The 25,845-nt window shown below is 36.7% G+C and overlaps 6 protein-coding genes across 9 annotated transcripts in view; 3 read left to right on the forward strand and 3 right to left on the reverse strand.

The window, feature by feature from the left end:
- Positions 1–4,846: 4,846 nt before the first annotated feature.
- On the reverse strand, positions 4,847–7,683 carry LOC18024506 (putative hydrolase C777.06c). 2 transcript variants are annotated; one of them, XM_006407102.2, is made up of 12 exons: positions 7,417–7,683; positions 6,994–7,124; positions 6,769–6,881; positions 6,551–6,592; positions 6,270–6,325; positions 6,067–6,143; positions 5,844–5,966; positions 5,663–5,739; positions 5,513–5,576; positions 5,393–5,443; positions 5,208–5,256; positions 4,847–5,096 (listed from the first exon to the last, which is right to left on the reverse strand). In XM_006407102.2, the coding sequence occupies exons 1-12, from the start codon at positions 7,586–7,588 to the stop codon at positions 4,978–4,980; spliced, it is 1,074 nt and encodes a 357-aa protein (XP_006407165.1). In that variant the 5' UTR covers positions 7,589–7,683; the 3' UTR covers positions 4,847–4,977. The 2 variants fall into 2 exon arrangements, with proteins under 2 accessions (XP_006407165.1, XP_024015160.1); XM_024159392.1 differs by having other exon boundaries at positions 7,413–7,575.
- A 3,981-nt stretch (positions 7,684–11,664) lies between these two features.
- Positions 11,665–14,677, forward strand: LOC18024507 (beta-fructofuranosidase, insoluble isoenzyme CWINV1). The gene is made up of 7 exons (XM_024159887.1): positions 11,665–11,896; positions 12,036–12,044; positions 12,314–13,185; positions 13,284–13,442; positions 13,521–13,768; positions 13,934–14,021; positions 14,298–14,677. Exons 1-7 carry the CDS (start codon positions 11,701–11,703, stop codon positions 14,475–14,477), a joined length of 1,752 nt encoding a protein of 583 aa, XP_024015655.1. The 5' UTR covers positions 11,665–11,700; the 3' UTR covers positions 14,478–14,677.
- A 2,101-nt stretch (positions 14,678–16,778) lies between these two features.
- LOC18024508 (beta-fructofuranosidase, insoluble isoenzyme CWINV5) lies at positions 16,779–18,911 on the forward strand. Of its 3 annotated transcripts, XM_024159722.1 has the most exons (5): positions 16,779–16,944; positions 17,060–17,068; positions 17,201–18,069; positions 18,141–18,635; positions 18,738–18,911. In XM_024159722.1, the coding sequence occupies exons 1-5, from the start codon at positions 16,779–16,781 to the stop codon at positions 18,909–18,911; spliced, it is 1,713 nt and encodes a 570-aa protein (XP_024015490.1). The 3 variants fall into 3 exon arrangements, with proteins under 3 accessions (XP_024015490.1, XP_024015491.1, XP_006407168.1); XM_024159723.1 differs by lacking the exon at positions 17,060–17,068 and having other exon boundaries at positions 17,192–18,069; XM_006407105.1 differs by lacking the exon at positions 17,060–17,068.
- Positions 18,912–18,988: 77 nt separating this feature from the next.
- Positions 18,989–20,772, reverse strand: LOC18024509 (nucleosome assembly protein 1;4). The gene is made up of 9 exons (XM_006407106.2): positions 20,700–20,772; positions 20,439–20,479; positions 20,259–20,342; positions 20,068–20,160; positions 19,842–19,943; positions 19,564–19,757; positions 19,299–19,482; positions 19,177–19,220; positions 18,989–19,091 (listed from the first exon to the last, which is right to left on the reverse strand). The coding sequence occupies exons 1-9, from the start codon at positions 20,767–20,769 to the stop codon at positions 18,989–18,991; spliced, it is 915 nt and encodes a 304-aa protein (XP_006407169.1). The 5' UTR covers positions 20,770–20,772.
- Positions 20,773–21,583: 811 nt separating this feature from the next.
- On the reverse strand, positions 21,584–23,003 carry LOC18024510 (mitotic apparatus protein p62). Its single transcript, XM_006407107.2, has 2 exons — positions 22,534–23,003; positions 21,584–22,187 (listed from the first exon to the last, which is right to left on the reverse strand). Exons 1-2 carry the CDS (start codon positions 22,946–22,948, stop codon positions 21,685–21,687), a joined length of 918 nt encoding a protein of 305 aa, XP_006407170.1. The 5' UTR covers positions 22,949–23,003; the 3' UTR covers positions 21,584–21,684.
- Positions 23,004–23,678: 675 nt separating this feature from the next.
- LOC18024511 (transmembrane 9 superfamily member 7) overlaps positions 23,679–25,845 on the forward strand; it is a 3,394-nt gene continuing 1,227 nt past the window's right edge. The window contains 7 exon segments of the mRNA XM_006407108.2: positions 23,679–23,870; positions 24,522–24,686; positions 24,801–24,910; positions 25,005–25,113; positions 25,198–25,310; positions 25,407–25,557; positions 25,635–25,845. Of these exon segments, the coding sequence (XP_006407171.2) occupies positions 23,751–23,870; positions 24,522–24,686; positions 24,801–24,910; positions 25,005–25,113; positions 25,198–25,310; positions 25,407–25,557; positions 25,635–25,845 (979 nt within the window). The 5' untranslated portion in view covers positions 23,679–23,750.

The following is a 25,845-nucleotide window of genomic DNA, read 5'->3' on the forward strand; positions in this document are numbered from 1 at the left end:
CGTAACTAATTTTTGAGTTGAGTCTAATTACTTTTACAGCTTTATACTGTCATTTACAGAACTAAGCTATGATTGAGCCATTGATTAATATTTGAGTTTTTGGGCTATAAAGGCAAACCTTTCTCTTGCTTCTTCTCTTTTTTGCTCTCGATTAGATGAAAGAGTTTACATCAAATGGATTGATGAAAATTATTTAAATGGATTAATCATGTGTCAGTGCCGCATGCCCTAACTAATTACTTTATGACCCAAAGATAGAAGAGTCTCTGGAAAATTATACACATAATGGTCCCTACGTAGACATTAGTATATCTTAATTTACATGGTGTATACGATGCAAATTTGAAAATAAAATTAATTCGGGAAAGGAATGATAGAGAAGTGGAAAATTTTCAACGTTTCTAACGGGCCGTCGAGCCAATAAAAGTCCTGCAATATATACAAATTATAATAATAATTTGAATGATATGAGAAGAAGATCAATAATGAAGACCAAAGTACATAGTAATACATAATATCTTATATCTGATTATCTGTAAACATATAAATAGTGAACTTGTTTGTCAACACACTGATCCGTGTGCATGTGTCTTTACCTAAAAATCCAATTACACTGCCCTTAGATATTACACTTCGAGCTTCGTGATCCACTTCCAAGTAAAATATACGAATCTCAAATTTCAAAAAAAAAAATCTGTGGTTTTGGTATAATCCATTTGATTTCTAGTTTAATTATATATGGAGGTAGAAGGGGGGTAAAAAAAAGTAAGTGGTGATGCTAAACACAAATACAGAGAGTTAAGTTTTTCATATTTTCCACCATATTTGGGGAGGCGAAGTTGATACTATTATTTTTAACATTAGCATGATATGTTGAAAGCAAAAAAAAAAAAAATACAAATACGAAAATTCATAAATGTCCACTCGGGTCTCGAGATTAGTCATTCAGTTTGGTGACACCCATGCATCCAGAATATTACTTTTATGGAGTATGTAGTTAAAAAGACTACATTGGCAATAATAAATACTTGTAGCAAAACTATTAAAAATATGTATTTTTACAGAAGGTGGTATGGGCATGTACCTGTGCCTACTAGAGCAAATTTGTGGATCAAAGAAGATCTTTTTTTTGTTCATAAACGCCTAAGTAATCGTGTTAATAATTGGTTTGCAAGACTTCTTTCTAAGGGCGGAAAAGAGATTCAGATTAAATCAGTGGCTCAAACCATTCCCACTTACGTCATGTCTTGTTATCTCCTTCCTAAAGGGGTTACAGACAAACTTCGGAGCGTCATTGCCAATTTTTGGTGGAGTTCAAAACAATCTAGCAGTGGGATCCACTGGATTGCCTGGGACAAGATTAATATTCCACAGGACATGGGAGGTCTTAGATTTAGAAATCTTAATGATTTTAACCTAGCCTTGCTAGCAAAACAACTATGGAGACTCATTCAGTAGCCTTCATCTCTTCTGGCTCGGGTGCTAAAAGGAAGATATTATCGACAATCAGACCCGTTAGAGGATCGAAATGTCTACTCACCATCCTATGGATGGAGGAGTATGTTGGCCGCAAAACCGTATCTTAAAATGGGACTAAGGAAGGCAATAGGGTCGGGACTAAATACGAGGGCGTGGAGTGAGCCTTGGATACTCGACGCCAGGGCCCGTCCACCAAGAGCAACCCTCCAGATCGGACTTCAGGACCCAAGAGTGTTAGTTTACTCCTTTATCCGTCAAGATACGAAGCAATGTGATGAGCCTCTTCTAAGAGAATTTTTCCAACCTGAGGATGTCTCTCTTATCCTTGGGTTGAGATCTAGTAGGGACCGTACCCTTGATGGATTTGCGTGGAACCATACTAAAACAGGAATATAGACGGTTAAATCCGGATATGACCTGATTAGGAAATCAAACCTTGAACAAAATTTGGATGTCGTGAGAGAACCGAGTATCACAGCTCTTCAAAACTACGTTTGGAAAGTACGGACGCCTGGAAAAATGAGGCATTTTATGTGGCAAGCTTTATCAGGATGTATTGCTACTTGCCAAAACCTAACCTACATGCATATGGGAACGGATAAGAGTTGTCCCCGCTGTGGGAATCCTAAGAATCTATTAACCATCTTCTGTTTTTATGTCCCCCGGCTTTTCAAGTCTGGGCGTTATCGGACTTTCCGTCTCTTCCGGGTGTCTTCCCGAGTATCTCTATTTACCAAAATATGAGTTTTCTCTTTTGGAAAACAAAAGAGTTAGGCATGACAGATCCTCAAAAGGATATTTATCCTTGGATCCTTTGGTATATTTGGAAAGCGAGGAACGACAAGATCTTCAACGGGAAAGAAATTTCCCCGGTAGATACTTTGATCCACGCCAAGGTTGAAGCCGAAAGTTGGAAGATTGCAAACCAACCGGAAGAAGAAGAAGACGGATCAGACGAGGCTCCGCTCACTCCTTTGCTCCTGAGTCCTCTACTCGATACCCCGAGGTTCCCAATTTGTCAGGTTGATGCATCCTGGATAGGCATCGGCCTGGTTAATGGGTTCGGGTGGAGTCTGAAAGAGGAAAGAGGTGGCGAGACTTTTGGCCTTCAAGGCTGTCGTAGAAGCCTATCGGCCCTTCATGCCGAATTGGAGAGCCTATTATGGGCTATGTCTTGCGTGAAATATAGACAAATTTTATTTGTACACTTTCAAACCGATTGTTCGGATCTGATTAGCATGTCTGAATCGCCATCAGATTGGTCATCATTCTTATCAGAATTAGAAGCTTTCCGCAATCTTCGGGAAACTTTTTTTGGACTTCACTCTCTCCCATATCCCCAGAAGTTCAAATGTCCGAGCGGATAGTCTTACAAAAGGAGCTCGAGCAAGAGGCTGTATTTTCTCCCAAATCATTCATACCGAGCCAGTTGAAGATGATTTTTGGACCAACTCTTTAACGGGCCAAATGTGATGTAATAATTGGGTTGTAGAAAAAAAAAAAAATATACTTGTAGCAAAACTATGACAATTATGTGCTCTTGTTAATTTGTTTTTCTTATAACGTACTCTTGTTCATTTGTTTTTCTTATAATGTGCTAGAAAATTTACTACGTATACGTTGGCCGCCGTCATGTAAATTTAACTGCGTTTGCATTTAAATATAAACTGCCAAAACCTTTTTTGTTGTTATACCTACAGCCAAACCCATTTACTTAATTTACTTTCGCAAAACCAATGTTTGTGGTAGTTCTTACTTTAATTAATTTCTTAATGTAATCTCTTTCACAACATAAAGTGCATGTTTCATCAACAGATTAATTGGATTGTCTGCAAATATATTTAAAACAAAAGAAATTGAACAATATAAAATGTTTCGTCTTTTTGTCTTGTTCTTGTTTTATTCCCCCAATTATTTAGCTTTTCTTAGTGTGATTTGTCCGATCCTCTTCCCAATATGCAACACCAGCTCACCCCACACGTTAAACTAACTTTATAAGAAAAACCATTAATTATCTAAAATGTTTATGAAAGTAGTAGTTATATTTATCTTTAAATTTGAATTATAACATAATTAGTTGATAATAAGGACTAATTAATGGACTCCGAAGATCACACAAACTTGTCGTGTAATAATCATCTTCGCAATCACATATACAGGAGAATAAGGCTACAAAATTAACTGAGCGTCCATTTTCAGAAAACTAAAAGCAAAACAATAAGGCTGACATGAAAATAATATATTAGTTTAGATGAAACTTGGAAAGGTATGTATTATATTATTTTATCATACTGTCCTGAAATTATGGGTCTATAAAAAGATTATACGTCTCTGTCTCCATGTCAGCTATGCATGGCTTAGCTTATAGCCTTATACTAACAAATATCATATTCTGACACCACATAAGAAAACATGCATGTGTTGTTACAAGTTTGAATGATTCCAGATCTGATTTAACTAAAAACAAGGGTCTGATTATTTAATTAATTTGCCACAAAGTGAAGATCTAGGTGAGTAAACTTCCAAAAAAGAAAGAAGAAGTAAATTTCCAAAAATATGAGATGGGCATATACAACGACTCGTAAATTATTGAAAAAAAGAAAATCGAAAGGTTCGTGAGTTACAGTGTATAGATTCAATTAGTCACAACGAGTTCACGAGCGGAGCATATATGAGGAAAATAGTAGGACCCCCTGTTTATGAAAATGATTGAGCTTACACATGGACCCCATTTACTTCTATTCATTCAACAATCAACTAAATACAATACTACTTAATGATTAACCCCATAAGCGTAATTTAATTTCCTTAACAAATCACACCTAACTTTTTTTCCTAACAGTTTCTCGCCGACGTCGTTTTCAACCACTTACATTATAAAGTAATAACATGCACAACCTCAATTATTTTCCTTAATAACTAGTTTCATTAGAAAGATAATTAATTTAGTTTTTTTTTTAAATTTTAAATACAAGAAAGATTTTAATTTAGTTTATAAAACTCTTAACAGTTAGTTATATAGATGTTTACAATTTTAAAATTTCAAGCTCAACTGGATATAATTTTCGGGGAACTGTATCATGTCACCTTCCGTAGTAGACACGCGTGAAAACGACACGTCGAGGGGACCGTACTGGACCGACAAAAACACGTGTAAATAAATAACTGGATTGTAACCAGAACAGAGCCATGTAATCTGGTCGCCGACTTAGCAGACGCCCTTAAGAACACACCCATCCCCGTGTTTTTCGTTTCTGGTCTTTCGCTTGCCACTGTCGCTAGAAAACGTTACCGTTTTATGGCGGTCCTCTTCCCCAATCGAACCAGATACTGCTGATAGCAGCCATACAACCAAACCGGTTTGGCGAAAATCAAAACTTAACAATATATCGCTTACAATGAAAATAGAGTACAACAATTGAATATTTATTTATTTGCGGTTCATGTTGTTTCTATTTGCGGTATGAATGAATCGGTTATAATTATTAACAAACCGAGTTAAATTGAAATCGGTACACGAAGACCATCGTAGCTTAGCTGGACATCGAGGCCTTCTGTATCCATTAGTTTCTCCAATTCTTCGCCCACCTTCTCGTGGTCCATCAAATGCATCATTCCTTGAGAGAAAACAGAAATCAAAATAATCAGGGAAAGAAATTACTGTAGAATGGTCACCCTTCTTGTCTTTTAAGTCACATTTTTTGGAGACATTCAATAGAAATTTTTACCAGTGAAAAGGGTCCTTTTTGGTTTGATTTTCCGAACTTCCTCTAACGCCTGGAGGACGAAAACAAAATTGATAGTAAACGCGTGAACTTTATGAAGGATTAACTTGCTGCAATACGATAACAAATTGTGCCATTTTTTTTTCTTTAAAGAGAAGAAATCAAATACAAGGAGCAAGCTTTCATACCCTTGGGAGACCAAAGTGTGTTGCCGAAGACCGATCAGGCCTCAGAGCATCCTACAGAGAGAGGTTTCTTTGGTAAAGAAAGAACAATAGACGCGATTGTAGAGGGAGAGTTGAGATTACCATAATTAGCAGATCACAGTCTCTAAGGAGCGGGTAAGTTTCTTCAGGTATGTCACTCACATCGCTGCATATTTTACAATACGATACTACACTCTCATATTCATAAACAGAACTCGGCACAGAAAGATTGCGACTTTGTGTTTGGTTTACCTTATGTAGCAGACGTTACCAAACCGGAAACCAAGGGAACGGTAATTACTTCCATGCCAAACCGGTAACGGGATGATCTGAAACCGTACAAAACATTCAGTTCATGCCAAATGCAACTCCAAGATCATAATTTTTTGTACCCGTGCGACCGAGATGAAGAAGTACGGTTGATGAAAATTACCTTTAGATCGTTTACCATGAATGGCTGATCCTCGTGAATGATTTTAAACTCTAGCTCTGAGACTGCAGCGCCAGGTATGATCACACTCGTATCAACCAAGTAATAATGGGTCTTTTTCATCACCTGAGATTCACATATCATGGTAAAGGATAGCCTTTAGCTACTGGAATAGCATTGCTATAGAGAAGGAAAATATTTTGGAATGTTGGTAAAATAGGTAAACCTCGAGATCGCGCACAGCAGTGTAAATTGGAATGTGAGGTTGGACATTGTTTGTCCAATCACGTAGATCATCAAGCCCTGAAGAGCATAAAACAAGAAAAAATGGAGAAGAAGAATTCAGTTAAGGAGACAACATACAAGAGAATGAAACATGGAACAAGAAAGTAATGGATGGGCAAGATTTAACTTGTCAGTTTCAGAGACCTCCAATTGCGTCAGCATGAGAATGAGTAATAACAACTGCATCAAGTGTTCTTATCCTGACAAACAAACAAAAACCGCAACGACGTCTTATGGGAATGGCCATAGAACCAAGGATAAAACTATCACAATGTAGCAGAATTCTCAAAAGCAGCCAGTGATAAACAGAGAGTACAATTGAGCATACTTGTTCATAGTAACAATAACAACTTCGTGTAAGAAGTAAACTCTAATGACGATGAATTCAATGACAACTGAATGATGGTTGAAGGAAAAAAACTAACCCGAAGGTGGGAAACCATCGAAGGGCACTATGGTAGAAGAACCTGACAAGACGAAATAAGTCAGCATACAATAAAGTAAATGAACATCAGATTTTCTCCATGATCAAATCTAACCAAATATCTCAACTTCTTATCCTAATGTCAGAATTGCCACAATAAGTTATCCGATGGAACAAGAAGAGAGATATAACTAAGAATACTCATCTCATTGCACTTACTTGCCACAATCAATTAGAATGTTACTTGTTCCGGATGGTCTGATGTAACGAACAAGAATGCTGGTGTTAAGTCTCCTATTTTTGTTTCCGGGTTCCGTTGCTTTTGTGCACACCTAGAAAGCGTCAAAATGGATTTTTTTTTTTGTTCTTCTTCAATGGGATCTCAATGAAATTGTAGATGAACCATATAATCAAAAGAAGAAAAATAAAGAAAGAAAAAAATACCGAACATGTTTTCAAAGGATTAGTGAGGCAGCTGACACGAGGAATCCCTTCACTTGTTCCGGTACCCATAAATACAATCTCAGAATGTTCTTGGGGTGATGAAACCGAAGCATCATCAGCATTTGCATAATCTAATAGCATACACAACAAATCATAATCAAACAATGTAACATATCTTAAATGATGTAAAGTGGCACTAAACATACAAAATCTATATTACAAATCTATATTCCTACCGAAACCACCACTATAAAGCCTGAATTTTTCAGATATGACCTATCGATTCCAATTCAAAAGGTGAGAGAAATAAGATGCAAACGACCAAGAGAATTTTTGTCCGGAAGAAGAGTGAAAGTTGAAATCAAAGCAAATTGATAAGACTCAGATGCGGATGCAATTGAGCAAAGAATAATAGATACCCACTGGATCGGAGGCAAGCCTGAAGAACCCTATTGAGCGGAGACCTCGTAATTCTCGAGTGGCAACGGAGAAGAGATGTCTGGTGTCGGAGTGAATTGAAACAGGACAAGGAAGGTTTCGAAGGGCGAATTGTTCCTAAACCCAGAGAAGACAGAACAGCTGACATAGCCGCCATTACCAAAAGCTCCAAATTTCACGGATGCCGAAGTTCGTCAACCTTCCTGGGAATGTTGGGCTTGCCCAACTATGAAAGTAGCGACGACTTAAATGAGAAAACCATTCATATTCAGACCAGACCGGTTCTAATAAAAAATTATGTATATATATAGTTGGGCCATCTTTTGTAAATTGTTAGTTTACATATTTTTTTTTTTTGTGTGAAACTCAAATATATCTCCGATCAAATACTTGGAAAACATGATTGTTTATCAATTTAACAATAATGAACTATGATTAAACAATAACGGTACAAGTATCCAAATACTATCCACACATTCATTCATTCTCTTTCAATAAACCTAAATTTTGGTTTCAATATCTCAGTAGTGAAAGACTTAAACCTCGGCTATTAAATTAGATATCTGATCGCATTCATTAAGCTGCACTAAGTTTGTCGACCAAAAAAAAAACTGTGTTAGCATGAAAGGCTAAATAAACACTGTTGGAATAGACTTTCATGAAAACATCCGATAGACCTTATATCACAGTTCACGATGAAATCTTCCAAAAATTCATAACTCAATATTGCATTCTCAGCTTTATCTGCTAAAGTATCACATTCCTCACAAATCATTATAACAAATGTCTTAAGTATAACATCTTCGAACTTCAAACTCTCTTATGCGTCTGATTTTAGGACGAGGCACGTTAGCATCTCTCTCCCTTAAAATCGTAAGTGCATCTGTATGAAGGCCGGACCTTCTGCAGCCACTTTAAGAAACTGCAGTTCTAGTGTTAACATATGAAGTTTTTCCTCCTCGTTAAAGAGCATCTTATCATCATCTTTTCAATAGCTGTGAATTGTTGCTCCTAATTCAGTTGGATACTTTTTGCTAGCGGCAACTAGAACTAGTTTGAACCACTTCGCTGCAATTATATTTCAACTCAGCAGTCAGTCATTATGGAAAGAGAATCTTCAACAAAATGAACCAAAACTGAATGAGTAGTAGGCGAAGTTCACTAACCAGAATGCATGTGGCATATCAAAAAAACCTTTAAGATAGTAAAACTCAGAAAATATATTAGTAATGGGCATAATCATCCTGTAACATTAAAACCGCAAACAGTAGGATTTGCTGCACAATTTTTGTCTGGGCCTACCCAAGAATTACATAGTCAAACAAAATCTCAACTGATCCGTTCATATAACACAATTCGATATGGACGTCATTTTCTTAAGATAATAATTAAATAAGACTATGATTATATTTTCCATACCGTGTCAGCATATCAAGATTATCCATTACCGCACAAAATCTGGATGATGAAATTGGTCGACTTGACCTTTTTATATTAATTGTATTCTTATATGTATATATGTTATTGTTGATGAGGTCTAGTTATGGATACATGTACACGAAAAAGTCCATTAAGGAAAAAATGTTAGCTAATCGTTGACGAAAGAATATAAAAATCTGAATTCTTAATGACAGGAAAGGTAAATTCTGAATTTAGTGAGACTTTTGAAATTATGAAACGAAAGATAAATAACTTATAGGTTGTTGAAAAACTTAAATGTAACAGTGAAGAAAACGTGAAAATGATGTAGACGATGTGTGATTTCGTCAAGACTTTTCAGTCACACACAGATTTTACTCAAAATCTTCTGCTGACTGTTGTCGCTAAAACAACAGGAATGTATCACTTGTATCATCAATTTACAGATATCTCAAAACTCACATCGATATTTTAAATTTTAAAGTATAATAGTTAGGCTATTTCAAACACCTTTACAGCTTTATTTGTGTATATTTTTCCTTAAACAGAATGGACATGTAGTCAACTTTGATGCCCTGACAATTGAGTAATCTACAACAATTACTTTACTACACGAGCTTGTTAATGAGGGCCAAAAAACGCAGTTCTGCTGATAAAATGTCATTTTCCGTTGACCGAAAATAATGCCCATGCAGTCAGTTATTCATATATGCAATTTTATTTTTATAGTATATTACAAAAGGCGCAATATGATGCTAATATTCAACACTTATTTATACGTTCACATATTTTCGTATGGGATGGAAATGGAGGCATGAATATATATAATGGTATACAGCACGTCAATTTAAAATTATTATATGATGCTTTGTTGTTTTTGGTCTCAGATTTTTAGTAATAGTAGGATATCACACGATCGAATACCAACTATTTTCTTTGAAATGCATTTTTGTTGGGTTAGCTCAAAGTAAAAGAAAAATCAAAAAATCTTTAAAATGAAATTTATAACTTTAAACTGACAAAACATTTTAAAATGAAAATAGTTTGGACGTCGTAATTTATAACTTTAAACTCAGTAGTATATTATGGTAGAAAAACCATTTATCTTAGCGATAAATCGTTGAATAAAAATGGTCATAACGCCAAGACTATTATACAGTCATAACTTATAAAATGGATAAACATCTTTTGATGATGTCCAAAAAAAAAAGGAGAAACACCTTTTGCATATTTAACTCGTTTACAAAAAAAAATATCAGCTATTTATTAGCAAAAAAATTATCAGATTTTGTGGCTAGCTATATTTGAAAGGCGTTTGCATGGCTTTCACAAATAGACTTAGAGCGCGCAACACATGTTTTTGGAAGCAGAATTTTGTATTGCATTTGCATATCAATATCGGGCAACGACTGACAAGCGATCTAAATCCAATTTTTTACAACAAAAAATGGTTTTGGAATAGTCACATATGTTATTATTTTCCTATTGAGATATACTATTAGTTAAAGACTGTTAAACGTCAACTAATTTAAACGTTCTTAAAGTAATGATTTATTTTGAACTAGTCTTGTCGAAAATGAACTTATTAAACTCGTTAGATAATTTATAATCAGAATATGCATTGAAGTGAATGCCTCATATGTGTGGTTTAATGCTGTCAACCAAAAGTGGCTAAAAGAAAGGAAAATCGAATTGGTGATTTTTTGTTTTTTTGGGTCAACTATTGGTGGATACATCATACAATTGATAAGTTGCAACTAAGCTAAAACCAAACAAAAAAGTTGCAACTTAAATTTTTACGAGGTGGTACGGTCTGTTTTTTGTATGTCAAAAGACTATAAAGTTGTATAGAAATGTGAAGGATGATGCTACAAAGGGACAAAGGTAGAGTCCAAAATTTGACTTTTCTACTATAATATACAAATATTTAATTACTTTTTTCATTAATCGATTGGTTAATCTCCTCGCCTCGTGTAAGGACGGATGGTGGAGGGTGGAGACACGTTCTTGATAACTGTTCTGACTTCTTGACTTCCGTGTAAAACACCAGATTCGTAATTTTATTGGATTATTATTATCGTATTGTATTGGATATATGGCGTCTCTACCAATATATATCGTTGTCACCTAATATGATATGATTTAAATATATACTTTCTCGAGATGTTACTCCCATAAGCATAACTTGAACCTAGTATAATCCCAACGTTTATGAAATACACTTTTGATAGCCTAAAATAGTTGACTAACGGAAGGGGATAAAACTTTTCTTGATATAAACTTACAAGTTAACCTATCCAAATTTGTTTTTATCTTATAACACAAAAGGCTATTAATTTTAAATATAATATATATATATATATATATATTCCCTTTAAATTTGATATGACCAAAAATATTAGATTAACAAAAGTTTTTGACGTACAACTTTTTATTATGTTTTCGTTTCTTTTATCAATTTTTATTCTTCGGATGATTTAAATTAAATATTTCTCATGTTTTTTGGATTAGTTCTCGAAAACATTATTTTTTAATTACCACACAAAATTTATTTTCGCAAATGGTTTCTAAGAGATTAGTAGAAGTCCTAAACCATTTAAGACTCATTTAACTTTAAAATAAACGAAAACTGTTGGAAACAACTCGCATAGATGTCTGACTTATGGCAATAAATAACATTCATTATTAACATCCAGCCAAAATAAAACTAAAAAAAAAGCTCAATTTGCAAATATAAAACTCAAATATTGATATGGACAGATTTGCCCTCGTTCTTCACCTATAAATTTGACATGATCTTCATTCATCCAAACAACAACCGTGGAGAAATAACAACACACGAAACACACAATGAACAAAGAAGTTTGCTCCAACATTGGACTTTGGTTATTATTCACGTTACTTCTTAGTAACTATGTCGTCGATCTCGAAGCCTCGCACCATGTCTACAATAGACTTAGCCAAAGCACTAACACCAAACCTCCTTCCGTAAACCAGCCCTACCGGACCGGCTTCCATTTTCAACCACCCAAAAATTGGATGAACGGTATATATGTTTACGTTTTAAATTACCAGATCAGTCTCAATCTCAATGTCATATAGTTTTCAATTCTCTCTAACCTTTTTTTGTTGCTTCTTTATGGTTCGTGCTTGGACAAATTGGATTGATCTTTGGCCGTGAGCAGATCCTAATGGTTGGTTTATTTCTCCTATAGTTTTAGTCAACTCTTCATATCACATATCTTTCTTTTTTTGGATTTAACATACACATATCATTTCCCAAGAAACTGGTACTTTAACTAATTTTTTAATAACATTGATTACACCAATAAGTCAGCATACCAACCGTATATTTCGAATTTTCTAATGTATTGGTCGACCTTATATTACGCTGCACCACGATGCTTACTTACATTTATGAGATTTATCCATATATATAATAAAATATTTTAAATTTATACAGGCCCTATGATATACAAAGGAATATATCATCTTTTCTACCAATGGAACCCAAAAGGTGCCGTGTGGGGTAACATCGTGTGGGCCCATTCCACGTCAACAGATTTAATCAGCTGGGCTCCACATCCTCCAGCTATCTTCCCATCTCAACCGTCCGATATCAACGGATGTTGGTCCGGTTCAGTTACAATTCTCCCCGACGGCAAACCGGTTATCCTCTATACCGGAATCGACCCCAAGAACCAACAGGTCCAAAACATAGCTGAGCCTAAGAACCTCTCCGATCCATATCTCGTAGAATGGATAAAGTCGCCGTTAAATCCTCTGATGGCTCCTGACGCCGTCAACGGAATCAACGCCAGCTCGTTCCGTGATCCAACCACCGCGTGGCTCGGCCACGACAAGAAATGGAGAGTGATCATCGGAAGCAAGATCCACCGTCGTGGACTAGCGATCACTTACACGAGCAAAGACTTTCTAAAATGGGAAAAATCTGCCGAGCCTTTGCATTACGACGACGGAAGTGGAATGTGGGAGTGTCCTGATTTTTTTCCCGTGACGAGGTTTGGCTCTAAAGGCGTGGAAACGTCGTCGTTTGGTGAACCTAATGAGATTTTAAAGCACGTGTTGAAAGTAAGCTTGGATGACACGAAACATGACTATTACACGATCGGTACGTATGATCGGGTTGGGGATAAATTCGTACCGGATAACGGGTTTAAGATGGACGGTACGGCTCCGAGATACGATTACGGGAAATATTATGCGTCAAAAACGTTTTACGACTCGGCTAAGAACCGGAGAATTTTGTGGGGTTGGACTAACGAGTCATCATCGGTTGAGGATGATGTTGAGAAAGGCTGGTCCGGTATTCAGGTAATTTTTGATATATTGAAAATGAAATTAAAGAGAGCATACATTTCTTAACGAAAAGAGAATATTGAATTAATTTTTTTTTTCTTAACGTTGATTAGACGATCCCGAGGAAAATTTGGCTTGATCGGTCCGGCAAGCAGTTGGTTCAATGGCCAGTTAGGGAAGTAGAGAGATTACGTACGAAGCAAGTCAACATACGCAACAAAGTTTTAAATTCAAGATCTAGACTAGAAGTCTATGGTGTGACAGCTGCACAGGTTTGATTATTATTATTATTAAAATATTGTTAGCATTAGAAAATTCGGTTTTAATTTGTTTTGTGTATGATTGTACAGGCGGATGTGGAGGTTGTGTTCAAAGTGAGAGACTTGGAGAAAGCGGATGTCATAGAACCGAGTTGGACTGATCCACAATTGATTTGTAGTCAGATGAATGTGTCGGTTAAGTCCGGTTTAGGTCCATTCGGTTTAATGGTTCTTGCATCTAAGAACTTGGAGGAGTATACATCGGTTTATTTTAGGATCTTCAAAACTCGTCAAAATCGCAATAAGTACGTTGTGGTCATGTGCAGTGACCAAAGCAGGTACGTTGCTATAATGAGATCCATGATAAATACATTAATTTAGTTCATTTGCAAGACTCACAGTCATAGGGGTTTTCCAATCAAGTGTCACAATTAGAAAGATTTGTATCCAAAATTTGACTTTTTAATTTTGTGGACTTTTTGGTGATGTGGAATTTGGGACAGATCTTCACTGGAGGAAGATAATGACAAAACAACTTACGGAGCTTTTGTGGACATTAATCCTCTCCGGCCATTGTCCCTCAGAGCCTTGGTAATTAAGTCTCCACTTCACACATATTTAATAATAGGATATATATATATATAATATATTCATATATGTTACAATTTAAAGAAATGGTAAAAAGCATACAAATATAGAAAAGATACTCCTTTTGGGAACATCCTTTTTAAAAAAAACCATGAATAATTATAGAATAGCTTAATTAGCCTCTGATCAAAGTTTTTGCTTGTTCAAGAATCAATTCTGAATATTTTTAGTGTAGCTTTTTTTAAATGGTTTTGTTTTTAATTTGTGTTGTTGTTGTAGATTGATCATTCAGTAGTGGAGAGTTTCGGTGGAAAGGGAAGAGCATGCATTACCTCAAGAGTGTATCCAAAATTGGCAATAGGAAAAAGTTCACATCTCTTTGCTTTTAACTATGGATCTCAAAGTGTTGATGTTGTGAGCCTAAGCGCTTGGAGCATGAAGTCTGCCCAAATCAGTTAATCACGTACGGCGGAGATAGATACACATACGTATATACATATATCTCCATTTATTGAGCATTTATATTATATGATTGTGGAGATCTTATAAGGGTTAATTTGTTTGGTTGCCAAAAAGAAAAGGGGTCAAAATTTGTTTCTTTGAAATAATTTTCAAGTTATATGACATTTTATTTGACTTCACATAGTATTGTTTTACTATGACATCTTATTTGACTTCTCATATTATTAAATTTCCAATTTTATTGTCGGTAGTCAAAATCTTCCAAGTTCCAACGAACACGATAACAATGGACTTTTAATATGAATATACGTGTGTACATATACATTTAAAACTCGAATACAATTTGAATGGTGTGGCGCAAATAAAATAAATGACAATAAAATGTATTTATATAAGTGTGCTTAGGCCTTAGAGGTTCATTAGGACCAGTCTACCGTTTGGATTCAATATCACCACTAGTTATTTTTCACTTTTATGCCTAACGACCAATGAATTTTAACCCTAGACATCAATAGAGATGGCAACATAATAAACTGTTCAATTTATTATGGAGAAAGGGAGACCAAACCGTTACAAACACGCTCAGAGAGGGTATGAGCATGAGCTAATGAAAGAAAGAAAGACTACATGCAATACAACGGGTAAATAAATTGTTCAATTTAATGACCAATGAATTTTAACCCTAGACATCAATAGAGATGGCAACATAATTTATTACAACTTAGCGTCAGCGGATATAGTCAACTAATCAAACCCCAATTCCTTAAACGATCAAACCATCTCGACCGTTCGCTTTTCAACGGATACAGATCCAGATACGCCATGTCCCGCGCAAACCCGCATGTGGGCGTGATGTGTAGCCAGAGGAATTTATCGGTTAAATCCGGTTTATACCCACTTTTGGTTGTATGATTATTGCGCTCCAAGAACTTGGAAGAGCACACATCGATCTGTTCCGAAATCTTTAAGCAATATCGATGATACGTGTGCACTAAGCCGTAACCAAAAACAAAAACATTTTCATTTTACTGAAAGTTGAGACTCGTTCATATCATTGACAAAAAAAAAAACCATTTCGGAAAGGTATCTTGTTAGGTATGATTTTGCTAATAATTTACACCTATTAAAGTTGGATAAAGTTGATAAACATTTTTTTGCTTACCATATTTTAGCTCGGGAAGGTATCTTGTTAGTTATCAAATCATGAGAACTCTTAAAGTATTTTTCCCTTTTTTTGTCCTTCAGAAAGAACTATTTCATGTAAAAAAGGTTTATTTCATGTAAAAATGTTTATTTCTTCAAACCAAAAAAAAAACTAATCTTAATTTTTTGATTCCATACAAAATTTCAGCTCTAATATAATTATGAGTGGAGAAACTTAGTGGCGATATATTTTGTTGTCTTTTTAAATTGAGTTCTAAAAGAGAGTTCAAGAAGAACCACGTGTCATTGTACTTTGTAGGTAAATCCTATTCAATTTCAAATTGATTTCTCAATCTAACTTTCCTTTTATGGATCGAGCATTCAATAGTGGAGAGCTATAAATGGTGGGGAGGCAAAGCATGCATAAACATCAAAACTGTATCTTAAGGTGGCAGTAGAACAAAATGTACATTCTATTTTCATTTAACAAAGGAGTTCAAAAGTGTTGTTGATGTCTCAAGCCTAAGTGCTTGGAGCATGAGATATACCCACATCAATGATGGGACAATGACACTCATATTAAGTCAACTACTTGAGTGGAAAACATTTTCAATTATGAGACAACAAAAGACTATGAGATTCGAAACATTCTTCACTGTTGGGGATAAGTTATTCAGCGTAGGTTTATTTATTTTAAGTTTTATATTTTCGATTATTCATATGTTCAATATCAGCCAAAGTGGGTGAAAACCGGGGAAAAAATAAATAATGGGGCATAATAGAATACATAAACATTGGCATTATTATTAAAAATCTTCAAGCAATTACACCAAAATTAAAAATGTTATGGTGGGCAACTGCCCCTCCCAAACAGTCACTGTGTTTTTTTTGTTAATCAAAATTCAGAATACTGGTATGAATTATTCCTACTTTGATTCAAAAAAATTATCGAGAAAATCGATATTGATTTCAACGGCCATGAAAATGCCATTTGGATCGAGATTATCGAACCTAATTACAATATATGGACCACCACCTCAAGCACGCCCAAGCCACTGCCTATAAATCGAACATTTCCCCCATCCTATATGTAAAAATTCAAACATATAATCTCAGAGAAATAAATAAAAGCGTTCAAAACTTGTTAAGTACGTAATGACGAATATAGTTTGGTGTAACATTGCCATTTTCTTATTGGCCTCGTTGTTTCTTACTGACAATGCTCTTGTTCTTGAGGCCTTGCACCACGCCCCTAATAGAATCAAGGACCAACCTTACCGGACCGGTTATCATTTCCAGCCTCCCAAAAATTGGATGAACGGTATTATAACATACATACACACTAACTCAGTTTTACTTGATTATCTCATACTTTGTGTACATATTATATCTTTTCACGCTCTTTTTTTGTCTATGTTGGGGCCTCATGCTACAAGATCCTAATGGTTAGTTATCATTCTCTCCCTTAATGTTATCTTATACTATGTATATATCTTATACTTAAGCATAGATAAATTACTTCGAATAGAGAGAGTGATTAATATGTATGTACGTTTAATGTACATAAAATTGGACAGGGCCTATGATATACAAAGGGATCTATCATCTCTTTTACCAATGGTATCCAAACGGCGTCGTAACGGATTTTAACAAAATCGTATGGGGCCATGCAACGTCAACGGACCTCATCAACTGGACCCCACATTCTCCAGCGATCAAACCATCTCGACCGTCCGATATCAACGGCTGCTGGTCCGGTTCCGTCACGATTCTCCCCAATGGCAAACCCGTAATTCTCTACACCGGCAACGACCGTAACAACCATCAGGTCCAAAACCTAGCCAGACCTAAAAACCTCTCCGATCCATATCTCCGTCACTGGACCAAATCGCCGGCGAATCCCCTCGTGACCCCCAACGCCGTCAACCACATCAACTCCACCGCGTTTCGCGACCCAACCACCGCGTGGCTCGGCCGTAACGGCCGGTGGCGCGTGATCACCGGAAGCCAGGAAGGTCGTCGTGGATTAGCTCTTCTTCACACGAGCCGAGATTTCACCAGCTGGAAGCAATCGACGAAGCCTCTTCACTACAACGACGGCACCGGAATGTGGGAGTGTCCTGATTTTTTCCCGGTGGCGAGGTTTAATCCACAGGGACTCGATACGTCGTCGTTTGGTGAGTCGATTAAGCACGTGCTTAAAGTGAGCCTATCAGAAACGAGCCACGATTACTACACGATAGGGACGTATGATCGCATGAGAGATGTTTATGTACCGGACGATGGTTTTGTTCAGGACGGTACGGCTCCGAGATACGATTATGGAAAATTCTACGCGTCGAAGACGTTTTACGATTCGGTTTATCGACGGAGGATTTTGTGGGGTTGGGTCAACGAGTCGTCCCCGGTGAAGGATAACGTCGATAAGGGTTGGGCCGGTTTGCAGGTAAAACCAATCTGAGATTATTGTTTGACTTACATTTTATTTAATTAACCGATGATAGTGGTGATTGATAGGCGATTCCAAGGAAAGTGTGGCTTGATGAATCAGGAAAGAGATTGATGTTATGGCCGGTTAAGGAAATAGAGAGGTTACGTGCAAAGCAAGTTAAGTTGGAAAACAAAGTTTTGGAGGGAGGAGGATCTGTGCTTGACGTTCATGGGGTCACAGCTTCACAAGCAGATGTGGAGGTTTTCTTTAAAGTGACAGGTTTAGAGGAAGCAGATGTGATTGAACCGGGTTGGACCGACCCACAATTGATTTGCAGTCAGAATAAGACTGCATCGTCCGGTTTAGGTCCATTCGGTTTAATGGTTCTAGCCTCCAAGAACTTGGAAGAGTACACCTCGGTTTATCTCAGAATCTTCAAAGCTCGTCAGAATAGTAAGGACCATGTGGTAGTCATGTGTAGTGACCAAAGCAGGTCTAGTTTAGAGAAAGGGAATGATAAAACACCATTTGGTGCTTTTTTGGATATATCTCCTTATCAACCAATCTCTCTCAGGACTTTGGTGAGCTTCTCAACTCCTCATAATCACAAGAACTTGGAACAAAACTGATGACTAGTTTGAGTATTTTTTAACTAATATAATGTTTTTTTGTGTGTGTTGTAGATTGATAATTCAATAGTGGAGAGCTTTGTTGGGAAAGGGAAAACATGTATTACCTCAAGAGTTTATCCAAAATTGGCAATAGGAAAAAATGCGCACCTCTTTGCTTTTAACAATGGATCTCAGAATGTTGATGTTTTAAGCCTAAGTGCTTGGAGCATGAAGTCTTCCCTCTAAAATCACTGCTTGAGATCGATGTATTTGGTGTATTTGTAATGAATAAAAGCATATTAAAAGCAAACATTCTCTTGTCGTTAGTCATTGTTCTCATCATCATCATATTCATCTTCATCAACAAGAGCCTCTCCGGTAAACCATGAAACTGCGTGAGGGATTAGTTTGTCTCGGATTGTCACACTGTAAAACCAAATACACCAAAACTTAAGGATATACTTACTTGAAAATTTGTCAATGACAGAGAATGTAAATCAGTAAAGCTTACGCGATGTCATAGTCTTGATCCGTCAGGTTTTGGAGTTCTTGATCCTGCAAGAATATCTATATTTTCACGCTCGCCTGATTAATAAACAGTAATCAATATCAAAAGAGAGAAGGTGGTCTAACCATGGTTGTATAAAATTCATCAAATTCATCAATCTCAGGGGGCTTGAAGAAGTTGAAGAAACTCTCGCAGTTTTCGGTTTTGGTCATGGGGATGTTGTTGACCTTCTTTGGCCCCTTCTTTGGCCTCTTCTTTACAACAACCTTATGAGTCAAACATTTACCTGGACACCATTCTATGTCCGTTCTACACATCACATAAGAAACGAGACCGAGTTAAAGATCAGGTAAAAAGTGGAACCAAGTAAAATGAGGATGATGGATATACCCAATCACTCTATCAAGAACGGGGCCATCGTCATCGTCATCGGTCACATGGTAAGTTTTAGACAGAACCGAGTTCTTGAAGTAAGGATTAGGATCAAAGAGAAACTCTAGCTTGAAATTTCTTGAATTGTTTTCTACTCTACAACATCTGATGTCTTTGAGATACTTCAGTGCTCCCTCATCTCTTTCGGTTATCTACATAAACCAAAATCAGACTGGTTTCAACCTTTTTTTATGCTTATGAACACACAGATTCCAAAAAGGAATTGAATCATGAACCTCGTTTGCGAGCATTTCGTTGGTTTTCATTGCAATCAACCAGAAATTGGGCACTCCTTTCTCTGTTCCAGCTTCAACCACACCATTCACAATTTCATATCTCTGCAAGTTTATCAGTAACGATCCGGTAAACAACCAAAAATATAGTCCTAGCCCACATAACATAAGACAATCAATAGGAAATATGAGTTTTTTTTCTTTCTTTTTTTTTTATATAACTCTTTACCTTATCAAAAAGCGGCTTGTAGAGATTATCGTATTTTGCCTCCAATGCAGCTTTTTCTTCAAGAAATTTCTCTTCGAGTTCATCATGTTTAACCTGACAAAATTACACAGCATTCAGAACTCAGTGAATATTGAATATCTCCTCTCTAGAATCAAGATTATAGTCTTCAGAGACAAACGATTTGACAGTACCTGAATGTCCTTGAGAAACAAAACGCGTTTGGTAACTTTTGGTGAGAGTGTTTTCACATCAAAGGTTCGCTTTAGGGTGAGGTTCTGTAAGTTTAACGCCCAATAAAAAAGATCATGAACAGAGGAAACAGAACAGAAAAAACTAGTGTGTAATTACATTAAATGATTGAAGTAAGTTGCCTTAAGCTCCTCAAGAAGAGCACCACCCTCTGGCCCAAGATCTGAAAAATGCACAATGGATAGCAACTTAGCATTTAGCCCTATTCCTTGTTGATTACAGACAGAGCAAGAAAGTGAAACAGGGGATTTACTTGAGGCAAAAGTAATAAGAAAGGGTGTTTGTGGGATCATCCAAAAATTCAATATTTTTTCCCGAGATTGAGAGGGATATTTCGATAATTTTCCACTAAGATAAAAAACGAGAGTAGTTTCTGAAATCACCTAATGCATTAGAGGAATCGCCACTGTTATTATCGGTTTTGATGGATACGATGCTTTCTTCGTTGGTCATGTTTTTGATTTCCGTATATGGAAGGTTTCTTCTTGTTCCGTGAGAAACTTGAAATTTTTCCAAGAGAACGAAAAAAAAAAAACCAGAAGAAAACCAGAAAATGAGGGCGACGGAGGAAGGAAGGAGAGGAGAAGACTTCGCGGGTTTTTTTTTTTAGAGTTGTAATACATACACACGTGCGATGTGAAGAATGTGGATCCTTAGTGGTGTACCATAAACAGCCAGTATAATTAACAGAAAAATGAAACGGCGACGTCTTGAAGCCCCAACATTATTACTAGAGTCCATAAAATTTTGCCGACTAGGCCGCTTTGTGTTATGCATTATGTATATACAAAAGATATCAAACCGAATTATGGAGAATCAGAATGATGGCAACAATTCGGAATTCGTTAGGAACACACTGGAGAATGCTTATGGTTTTATAGATGTGAATTCAGTTGTCTACTTTCTCAGAGCAGGAGGAAATGTGGTCGACAGATTACGTCTATGATTGAAGAATGTGTGTCCATTTTCTTGAAGGCTGTTTCAGAGGCAAATGAGTTTGCGAGGGATGCAATGGAGCCTACCATTGTTGGATTTGTGGAAATCTCTCTTTGACAAAGAAGCTAAGGAAGCAATACCCACTCTGAAAGCCATAAAGGAGTCTTCACAATGTGAATGTATTACCACTAAATAACGAAGCACCTGTTAGTTTTAAGTATAATGACTTTGTAATGTCTTCACAATGATGATGATCAATGAAATACGAAGTAAAAACAATCGGCGACGTTTTCAAGCCCCAACGAAGCAGCAATGCAAAGAATTTCACAAGCGCACACATTACTAATGAACAATAAGATTGTAGTTCCAGTTACAATAAGATTAGCTTTGCTTACATTTTAGGTTTAGTCAATAAAATTCCAGCTATTACTCCTAGTCTTCATCTTCATCAAAATCTTCTTCTTCTTCTTCCTCATCATCATCTATATTTGGTTCGTCCTCTTCTTCTAACTTGGCTTCTTCATCACTAACAATGAAACTTCCCAATGTTTCATCATCTTCGTCTTCCTCGACATCTACTCTTCCACGCTGTTTAGTTTGAGCATGGCTACTACCACTACTACTACTTGCGTGTGGATCTTTCTTAGTCTTCTTTGATCTTGTTGAGTAAGTTGGAATCTTAACGCTTTGTGATTTCACCGGCAACTCTGTATCTTCCTCACTTTCCACACTCCAATCGTCGTCCTCATTCCCTTTCTTTCTTCTTCTCTTTTTGCTTAACCCCTTCCTTCCCTTCCGATCTCCATCATCATCATCATCGTCATCGCTATTTCCATTAGTGGAATCCTCAAGGAACCATTCCCATTGCTTAATGTCGCGAATCCGACTATTCGAGTACTGATCAAATTCCTTCCCAATCACAAGAAAACCAAACTCTGCAACACCACAGTAAACACTACACATTAAGAATCATTCTTACAGCAAATTCCTGTAAAGAGCAACAAGATTCTAGACATTGGAAAGATAAGCAAGTGCAGACAACATAAATCAGAACACAGAATGGCAAGGACAATGAGACACAGACACACAGTCCAGAATCCAGAATCAAGCACAAATTAAGAAACAAAGATACCAAATTTTCCTGAATCAAGAGACTAGAGATGTTGAAAAAAACGTTCTTGCTGGAAATTTTCAAAATCATTCCCTTGTTTCGACTTCTTAAGCGATGAATACATCAAATTAGACGAATTCGACTGATGTGTAAAGTGCAAAATTGATTACCTTTAAAAGGGTCAATGTCTGAAATATCGATACTATCCAATCCACTTTCACCATCCGATACTCTACCCTCCGCAGCTTCATCGCGTCTCTTCAAAGCGAACCAAACAGGGATATGACCCGAAAGACAGAATCTTTCGCCGGCGGCGATCACTCCCGTTTCAGATTTTCGAAAAGTTTGGATTTTATCGCCCGGTCGACCCGTACGTACCCAGACCGGATTCCTCCCGAGGACCTCGAAGCAAACCCTATCGGATTCGGACCGTTCTGCTCCGCCGGCAAAGGGTTTTAACTCGAACGACACGTGACGGCGTGACACTGTTAGGTCTTCGGTGTTGAATCCGGTTCCTCTTCCGAACACAGCCTTAACTCCGGGCTTCAGAGAGAGCTTCGTGCCGTCTTCGCCTTCGATTTCCATGGTGGTTTCAGAGAGAGAGTTTTTTTTTTTCCCAAGAAAATAGCGGCATATTCTATTCATTTGCCGGCGTAATCAAAACGCATCGTTTCCTTTTTCTTTTTACAAATTTTTATTAAATCTTAACTACAGTTTTTGGTTTCGCATGAATAAAAAATTCGTTAATAACCAGCAACTAGTATCAATTTTGTTTTATCTTTAATTTCCCTATCGCAATCATCAACTAACTTTACTTAACCAATCATTTGTTTTTTTGAACAATTTACTTAACCAATCATTCATGGTAATAATCTAAAGCTCAAGTTATTTCTTGAGATCAAAGTCATACGCTTACACAACTCATGCAGCTCACCCAACCATGTCTCTTTACTTTGATATGAAGCTTCTTCTTGTACTTTTAAAGCAATAATAACACTTTTTAATTTAATCACATTGGAGCTAAAGCTTGTTCAAAAATGGTTATTCAGATATTTGTTTCTTACATTTACGCATAAAAGATTGCATTCTTAAATACGCGAAATATTTTCTATTTTACCAACTTAACAATGTCATAAAAGTAAGAGATAAAAAGATGATTTCAAATCAATTCCTCTTAATTGACCCCCAAAAAAAAAAACATTTTTTTTCTTTTTCCTTATTTATGTAAGCGATCACAAGCGACAAAACGGCATCGTATTCGTGACTCGCATATCGTACATCTTTGTAAAATAAAATAAAAAAACGCACTCTGCAATTTCGCCCCTTTCTTATTACCCCGGCAACTTCCGTCTGAAGAGTCTCTGAGGAAATTAGACAGAAGAAAAAGATGAAGAAGACGAAAGGAAGCAGCTTTCGATTCTACGCCACTCTCTTCCTCTCTTTCCTCTCTTTCTCCTTTTCTCGCGCCTTCTATCTCCCCGGAGTCGCTCCTCGCGATTTCCAGAAGGTAACTCTTTTGGTTTTTTTTTTTTTTTTCCGATCTAGCGTTTTCGACTAGAAGATCGATCCATGGTTCATGGGTCTTACTGAAATTATGTTTTAGCCTGTGATTTCATTTACATCTGGTTGAAATTTTCTGTCTTTTTTTGCCACCGTTTCTCTTGGTAGCTACTATAGAGTGGGTCGATAAAAAAATTTGATTCACAAAGAAGAAACGGAACTGAGCTTTGATTTTCTTATACGCAAATAAAAGGTGACACCATATTGAATGTAGAGAAAGGTTCGTTGAGCATTTTAAGTCTAAGCGTGTAGACAATATGGGATGTAGAGGTCTCTGTGCTTCTGATTGAAGATCCTTGATTTTTGTTCTTGATGGTTAGAATCTCGTTGTCCTTCAGTTATTGTGAATATGTTTATGAGATTTACAGATCCTTGAGTCATCTAGATTTCTGAGCTTAAGTCATGATGAGGAAAGTTTAGGATTTTGTTATTACTCATGCTGATTATATGCGGATCAGCGATTTCATTTTGAACTTCATTCATATCCAAATCCATGGATCTGTACTTAGAAAAATTGTGTTTCCAAATCATCTTTTGGGCTTACTAGTAACTTGGGTTTTCAACTCTTGATCTATTGTTTTTGCCTGGTCTGGAACAGGGTGATCCCCTTTATGTAAAAGTGAACAAATTGTCGTCCACGAAGACCCAACTTCCTTATGACTACTACTACCTGAATTACTGTAAGCCCCCTAAGATCTTGAACAATGCTGAGAATTTAGGGGAGGTTCTCAGAGGAGACCGCATCGAGAATTCAGTTTATACGGTAAGCAATGCCCATTCTTCTGGGTATAGATGTTGTTAGACTGCTTTTCTTCATAGTTCATACCCTTCCTCTTCACCATGAGATTTTGATTTTGCTTTCAATGGAAATTTTCAGTTTCAAATGCTGGAAGATCAGCCCTGCAAAGTAGGTTGCCGTGTTAAACTTGACGCTGAGTCCACAAAAAATTTCAAGGAAAAGATTGACGATGAATACCGGGCTAATATGTAAGTAGTAAATATAGCATTATGGTTGTTTCTATCTGTGTCTCGTAGATTTCTTTTGATTAATCCTTAAACCTTAACTCGAATTACTGTGCAGGATTCTTGATAATCTTCCAGTTGCTGTACTTAGACAAAGGAGAGATGGAAGTCAGTCAACTACTTATGAACACGGTTTCCGTGTTGGCTTCAAAGGGAGTTATGAAGGGGTATGTCTTTAAAACTCTGTTTCTTCAATCTTGCATTCTTTTTACTTTCTCGCGTACCAACCAATAGTTGCTTGGATTTTGTAGAGCAAAGAGGAGAAATATTTCATCCATAATCACTTGAGCTTCCGGGTTATGTACCACAGAGATCAAGAGTCCGACTCTGCTAGAATTGTTGGATTTGAGGTTACTCCTAACAGGTATTGCTTAGTTGCCTGATGTCTGTCTTGTTTGGAATATTGACGTAATCTTCTCAATTTGTATAAGCTAACGGGTCTTTATTTTTTTTTGGATAGTATCTTGCATGAGTACAAGGAGTGGGATGAAAACAATCCTCAGCTAACAACATGCAACAAGGACACAAAGAATTTAATCCAAAGCAATACTGTCCCGCAAGAAGTTGAACAAGGAAAAGAAATTGTGTTTACATATGATGTCTCATTTAAGGTAAAGAATTCATCTTTTAGATTTTTTTTGCTTGACTGTTTGGCTTGCTAAATATTTTCCGGAACTCGAATCCCCAGGAGAGTGAAATCAAATGGGCTTCTCGGTGGGACACATACCTTCTCATGAATGATGATCAAATCCACTGGTTTTCCATCATAAATTCACTTATGATTGTCCTTTTCCTCTCTGGAATGGTAGCCATGATTATGATGAGAACTTTATACAGAGACATCTCAAACTACAATCAGCTCGAGACCCAAGATGAGGCTCAGGAAGAGACTGGATGGA

This window comes from Eutrema salsugineum, unplaced genomic scaffold, assembly GCF_000478725.1.
Source record: "Eutrema salsugineum unplaced genomic scaffold, Eutsalg1_0 scaffold_13, whole genome shotgun sequence".
Classification (NCBI taxonomy): domain Eukaryota; kingdom Viridiplantae; phylum Streptophyta; class Magnoliopsida; order Brassicales; family Brassicaceae; genus Eutrema; species Eutrema salsugineum.